The 7,860-nt window shown below is 32.6% G+C and overlaps 1 protein-coding gene across 1 annotated transcript; it reads left to right on the top strand.

Annotated features, from left to right (window-relative positions):
- The first annotated feature begins 423 nt into the window (after nucleotides 1-423).
- Nucleotides 424-3,647, top strand: LOC107934821 (chalcone synthase 2-like). The gene is given in 2 exon segments (NM_001327384.1): nucleotides 424-601; nucleotides 2,458-3,647. Coding segments are annotated over 2 exon segments (1,170 nt in total). The 3' UTR covers nucleotides 3,450-3,647.
- Nucleotides 3,648-7,860: the final 4,213 nt, after the last annotated feature.

Here is a 7,860-nt window from a genome sequence, read left to right as displayed (position 1 = left end):
TATATAACATAAATAAATATATCAGAATCAATATAATAAAAATTAATAACATACAAAAAAACATATTTTTAATACGACTATAACATAAAAATATACAGATAACTAATTAGCGAGTCCAGTGATGGCTTTGATTAGGTTAGACTGAGAGAGAGATAGATACACCAACCTCACATACCACGTGCCATTCAGCCTTAATTGTTTGTTGGGGCTACTTCAATCTTTGAAGGCTATTAATATGCATTGGGTCACGTGCGTGACTCTCAGCTACCAGTTTATTAAATGTTATTTATAGGACCAAGGCTCTTTGCCAACCTTAACACTCATAGCAGCTTATTCAACACCATCACCATCACCATCACCACCACCGTCCCCGCTTTCATCTGCTCCTAGGCCTTTTTTTTTTCCTGTTTGAAACAGTATAGAATGGTGACCGTTGAGGAAGTCCGTAAGGCTCAACGTGCCCAAGGGCCGGCCACGGTGTTGGCGATCGGCACATCAACTCCACCAAATTGCGTTGATCAAAGCACGTATCCTGACTATTACTTCCGTATCACAAATAGTGAGCACAAGACTGAGCTGAAAGAGAAATTCAAGCGCATGTGTAAGCTTCTTTTTCTCTATATTTAGCCTCATTTCTCATTCAGAAGACGCTTTATTGAAGTCACTTTCTTCTAGAAAGTTTTAGCTTATATTTAAATTGAAATTTAAGGTGATTTTGGCATGAAAAGTAGAAGCGAGATGAGGGATGTGCATCGCTAAAATTTCATCACACAAATTTAAACAATGTTAAATAAATATACTGAACATTATATGGATTATTATTAGTTATAGTGGTAGTTGACAGTTGGTTTTTGAAAGCTATCATGTGCTTTTAATTAGTTTTTTTATATATTTAAAAAAAATAATATAAGAATACTTGATAATTTCTGAAATTTGCTTGTGCAGTTTTTTTAATTTCATTCTTAATATGCAACTTAATTATCCTATGTTTAAATACAATTAAATATATTTAATGTATGTTTTGAATGTTGACATATTTAATTATATTTATGAAATTGATATGAAAATAATACGAGACATAGAACACAGTTACAAATCGTCGAATCTGGGTAATATCATTTTCATGCGAAGGATTCAAACAATATGTACAGTGAACTGCAAAATATAAGATTCGAGTTTTAATATTTAAATATATTTCTATTTTATATAATAATTTTTAAGTGTTAATATCGATATCTGTAATTTTTATTTAACTGAAATCATTATATTTTTATAAAAGCAAAAATTGTAGAAATAGAAACCAAACTAAATAAAAAATAAATTATTATAAAAATGTACACATTCATAACATAAGTGGAGGAAAAAAAATTATGAAAACAAAAACTCTTTAGAAAATGAATGGAGCTAAATATGATAATTATTTTTTTAAAAAAAGGAAGGTAACTTTTAAGAAAATATCCTTTTTTTAATGAAATAAAGCATGTAAAAAAAAATATTTTATTACTTAATATTAATTTTTTAATTTAATTTGTTATAATTACAGAATATCAGTTCAATTAATATTTTTTAATTATTAAAAAAATGTCTTTTTTTTATAAAAAATTCTTTGATGATGATATGTTATTATATGATTTAATTTTGATCAAATATAAATCTATTTTTAAGAGTTTAACTTAGATTAAGATGATATTAAAAGTAACTTTTTAAGCATCTACTAAAAATATGCTACATCATATTTTTTTTAAAGAGCCTGAATATAATACATCAAGGAACATCAAATTAATTCTTATTATAATTTTTAAGTTTAATTTTTTTTATAAAACTCTAAAATCTTGTTTTTTTTAGACTAAATTCTAATCTAATCCTTTCCCTAAAATTATAAATTTTAAAATTTTAAATTTAAATTTAATTGAAAAAAATCATAAAAATTTCATTACTATTACTAATTTTTAATATTATTTAATTTTTATCTTAATTTTATTTAATTAATCAACACTAATTAGAATTAAAATATTATTAAAGAGAATTGATTTTGTGTTAGAAAGAGAATTGATTTTCTGTTAGAAAATGTATAATATTAATTAGCACATATTTATTAATTGGGAAAGGATGGTATGAAACAGAAATATTATCCCTTTCCAATAATTTTATGTTACATCAGTATTTTTATCTTGAATTTTAGTATTTTTATCTTGGAAAAAATTAAATTCAAATTAAAATCCTGAAATTTAGAATAAAATTACTATATGCATAAAATTATTAGAAATGAATAATATTTTTTTATACCATACTTTCTCTTTATTAAATAGCTAAAAAGTTATTTTTAAATCATCTCAGTTTAATTTAAAGTCACTCTAAAAAAATTTAATTTAAACTCATTTTTTATTAAATATTAAGTCTGGAACGTAAAGATATTTTAATTTCGAAAGTAAGCTAACGTTGTTGTTCCTTTTGCAGGCGAAAAATCAATGATTAAGAAGCGGTACATGTTCTTAACGGAAGAGATTCTGAAGGAGAACCCTAATGTATGTGCATACATGGAACCTTCATTAGATGCTAGGCAAGACATGGTGGTGGTTGAGGTGCCAAAGCTCGGCAAAGAAGCCGCCGCTAGAGCCATTAAAGAATGGGGCCAGCCCAAGTCCAAGATCACCCACCTTGTCTTCTGCACCACCAGTGGCGTCGACATGCCTGGCGCCGACTACCAGCTCACCAAGCTCTTGGGCCTCCGCCCCTCCGTTAAGCGCCTCATGATGTACCAACAAGGCTGCTTCGCCGGCGGCACGGTGCTGCGTGTGGCCAAGGACTTGGCCGAGAATAACGAAGGTGCTCGAGTCCTCGTTGTTTGCTCGGAAATCACCGCCGTCACCTTCCGGGGACCTAGTGACACTCACCTAGATAGTCTCGTCGGCCAAGCGTTGTTCGGCGATGGTGCTGCTGCTGTTATAATCGGTTCGGACCCGATTCCTGAAATCGAGAAGCCATTGTTTGAACTTGTTTCAGCAGCTCAAACAATCTTGCCAGACAGTGACGGTGCCATTGATGGTCACCTTCGTGAAGTAGGTCTTACGTTCCATCTCCTCAAGGATGTTCCAGGGCTTATTTCTAAGAACATTGAAAAAAGCTTAGTCGAGGCATTTCAGCCATTGGGAATCACTGACTGGAACTCCCTTTTCTGGATAGCTCACCCAGGTGGTCCAGCCATATTGGACCAGGTGGAAGCCAAGTTAGCCCTTAAGCCTGAAAAGCTACGAGCCACAAGGCACGTTCTTTCAGAGTATGGGAACATGTCGAGTGCCTGTGTGCTGTTCATTTTGGATGAGATGAGGAATAAATCAAGAGAAGATGGGGTTCAGACCACGGGTGAAGGGCTCGAGTGGGGAGTCCTGTTTGGGTTCGGACCAGGGCTCACCGTTGAGACGGTGGTTCTCCATAGCATCCCCGCTTAAACATCGCCCTGCGTCGTAATCGTCGTCATCATCATGTTATCTGATTCCACTTCCCTTGCAATTTTATTTGGGTTTATATATTATTTTCTTTGAATTTGCGTATGGGTCTTGTGAAAGATTTAATGCAGCAGTGTGCTTAAGGCCCATGGAACTCATGTACCAACTTCCTTGTGACAATAATAAGTTCTCATTTCACCTTGCCTCCGTTGCCAACACCCAGCAAAGGGTAGAGATAAAATTAAGAAAAATAAATGAAAGCCAGACCAAACAGAAACACAACGTAAAATGAAGTTGGTAATTTTAGGCAAGACCAAAATAAATTAGAACACAACAATATAAAATAAAACCAAGGATTTTTGGTATTTGGAGTTTAGTGTAATTTCTTGCAATTACATGAAAGTGGCATATTTGGATAGTTATTGTAATTAGAGGGTTTTAGTGATCTGTAATTAGGGGTGAGTATTCGATCGAGCTGATGAATCTTATTTTAGCAACCAAATTCAATTTGAAAATTTTTCGAATCAAATCATATTGAATCGAGTCAAAATTTTGGAGTCAAGTTAACGAATCCTCACATTTATATTCAATGTTACTTTTACATAAACCGATTATTTAACTACATAAACAATATAATTGTTTTACCTTTTAACTTAATGAGTAAACATTTATCAAAATGATGTAGTTTTTTTGCCTTTTAATTTAATGATTTTGATTTTAACTTTAGAAAAGATAAATATTTATCAAAACGACTTAGTTTTGCCTTATTCGGATTTTCAGATAACTCGAACTGTATAATTAATATTCGAGTTAAACCGAAAAATTTGATTTTTTATTCAACTTGATCTAAATAACTCGATTAACTCAATTATTTAATTCAAAATTTGAATTTTTTATTAAGTTTTTCAAATTGAATCGGACTTTGCTTACCCCTAACTGTAATTGATAATTGGAGCATCCCTATTAGGCCAATACTATCCTTATGGAATTGGGACTTGCTTTCAAATCCAGCTACTGATTTTTTTAAGATATAAAATTAATGTTTAGTAGTTGGGGTTTAAATTAGGGTAAATTGCATAGATAGTTATTCAACTATAAATTTTTTTCATTTTAGGCACTCAAAATAAAAAGTTTGTAATTTAAGCACCCACATTACATAGTTCGATCATTTTAGTCATTCCCGTTAAAACAAAAAAGAGAAGCCAACGTGACAGTTAAAAAAATCGATATAATAACAAATTTAGCCCTGAACTTTTACACATTATATTAATTTAGTCATAAATTTAAAAAAATTAACCCTTAAAATTTATAAATGGTCTCAATTTGATTCTAATTCTAACAAATATATAAAAATACATAAATATTTTCAAAAAATATAATAATAAATTTTAAAAAATATAAAAATATAAAATATTGTTGATAAGAAATAATATATAAAATTTTAAAATATATTAAAAAATTCAAAAATATAATAATAAATTTAAATTTTATATCAATATTTATTTATTAATATTAAATAAAATAAAAATCCCTCACCCCTCTCCCCTTCCCCCACCAAACCTCCCCCACCACCATCATTTTCTCTCTCCCTTTCCCCTCCCTCCACCAGACCTCCCTCACCACTGTCATTCTCTCTCTCCTTATTTGCTATTGCAATTCCTATACCAACCAAGGATGGGAACTTTATTTTGCTCATGAAAAAAAGTGAAAAAGTAAATATTTGTCTAAAAAATAAGTGATGAAACTTGGATGGAATCTAATCCAAAAAGCTTTACCTTAAGTTAGAAGCAACAGTAGGGGAGTCTAAAAACAAAAGTAACAACAGAAAAGGAGAGAGAGGGACAGTGGTAGAGAGTGGAAAGGGGACGGGGACGAGGACGGTGGGGGGAAGTCTGATGAAGGACGGGGAGAGGGGTGGGGGTGGAGGATTTTTATTTTATTCAATATAATTATATTTATTTAATATTAATATAAAATTTAAATTCATTATCATATTTTCTGAAAATATTTATGTAACCTCCCTAAGCCGGCCCAAACATTATGACTGAATTCTGAAAGCTACATTGGCCACTGATGTAACACCCCTAACTTGTATCCGTCGTCGGAATAGAGTTAAGAGGTATTACCGATCAATACACAACATATAATATGCATTTACAACATCAAGCATTCATTCTCATACATCATGTAATACAACCACATAGTCCCATATAAAGGCCTACGAGACCTTAAACATACTTTAGAAGTGGTTCGAGACTAAACTGATATCATACAAAAATTTTAGAAACTTAAAAAAATTTTAAACATACAGAGGTCACACGCTCATGTGAACAGGCCGTGTGCCTCACACGGCTTCAGACACGCCCATGTCTCAGGCCGTGTGAAAACAGGGCATACATACTGACTTAGGTCACACGGCCAACCACACGTCCGTGTACTCTTCGAAGTGGCGACACACGCCCGTGTGACAGGCCGTGTGCTAGGCCGTGCCAAAACTGTACACGGCCAAGTCACACGCCCATGTGCTAAGCGGTGTGCCAATTATGGGGTATACTTACTTGTACCACATGGCCAGCCGCACGCCTGTGTGTAAGACCGTGTGGAGCATATTGACTTTATTTTATTAACAACACCAAGGGACACACGGCCGTATAACATGACTGTGTGTCACACACGGCTGAGACACACGCTCGTGTCTCTGCTCATGTGGACAAAAAAGGCCATTTGCAAGGCCAATTTGCCACCCTTATTCATGCACACCTAGACAATCAAAATGGTACCATTTCATCACATACTTATATAGCCAAAACATCAACCAATTGCACAATTCATATAATATCCCTTTCAACCAAATTCAATAATCAATTCAATGCCATTTACCTAGTCCAGTACTTATCAACTCAACTTCCAAAATCATGTTTCATCAAAGCATTTCTCAAGCATTATACACCATAAATCAATTAAACATTTGCAACTATAAAGCCATAACCATATTCATATCAAACATGCCAAAATAAGCCATCACTTAAGTTTATATATACAAAACAAAACATATACATTTACAAGCCATTTCTAATGGCCAAACACACATCAACATTAACATCATTTACAAGCCAACTCTGATGGCTATAATCACAACCAAAATACCACAAGCAGCCTATACATGCCATATACCATATTTATACAACTCAAAAATACCAATTAGATGTCTGATAGTGTGATGATGTTCCCGAAAACTTTTAGATCTGAGCTAGCCTTGATTCACTATAAAATATTAAAAAAATAACACAAAGTAAGCTTCATAGCTTAGTAAGCTCGTATGTAAATAACTTAATTCATCAAATAAATAAAAACCAACCAATTATACACATTAACTACAAACCTTTCTCATGTCTCAAGACATGATCAAATACCATCTCATTGAACTTTCTCTATTTAATACTCGAATAGGTTCTGTACATACCTATATCGCCTCGTACTAGTCTCTTTCTCAACCATCTCATTCATCTACCCGTTGAACCATTTGGAATAGAAATTGGATACTCAATAGTCTCATACAATAAGTACCTATACCATGACTCATAACCAAATCAAGGTAACTCATCCGAAGCCAAATCATCCGATATGCATGGCTCCCAAAGCCAAATTGGTATAACTCGCACCTGAAGTACTAATATCATGGCCTGAAGCTAACTTATTTGATATGCATGGTCTGAAGCCAAATCGATATATCATCTTATAACATGTCACAAGTATCCAAATCTATTCCTAAGGTTCAACCGGGATTTTCTACCTCATCAATTCCATCTTCAAATAATTCCGTAGAGTCGTATCTACAATTCATAGGTTAATGAAAATCTCATAATCACATTTTAGGCAATATAAAAGCATTTTAACATACATTTATAATGAAATCGTCACATATGAACTTACCTCGAGTATGAAAACGGCGAAATGAGTTAATTACTCTATAATCTTCCCTTTCTCTTGATCTAATTTCGAATTCCTCTTTGCTTGATCTAAATATATTCGAAATTAACTTCTTTAGTCAACCATTCATTCAATTTAGTCCAAAACATACATTTAAGCCTATTTTCACTTTAGCCCCTAAACTTTCACATTTAATCAAATTAGTCCTTATTTCACAAATACAAAAAATTCACAAAATTTCATTAGTCCCAAACTTGGCCGATTTACGTATAAGTTCATTTATTTCACATTTTAACCACACAATTTGCACATTTCACAAATTAATTCCTATTATGCATTTTCATCAAAAATCACTTAACAAAACATGTAAAACTATCATCAAACTTTCATATTTTAACATTAAACATCAAAAACTCATAGATTCAACAATGGAAACTCTCAAAATCTTTAACGGTTTCAATATCTAAGGTACGAGCTAGCTAGA

The sequence above is a fragment of the Gossypium hirsutum genome, chromosome A05, assembly GCF_007990345.1.
Source record: "Gossypium hirsutum isolate 1008001.06 chromosome A05, Gossypium_hirsutum_v2.1, whole genome shotgun sequence".
NCBI lineage: Eukaryota > Viridiplantae > Streptophyta > Magnoliopsida > Malvales > Malvaceae > Gossypium > Gossypium hirsutum.
Note: the sequence above shows the minus strand (reverse complement) of the source record. Positions and strands in the feature narration are given on the sequence as shown.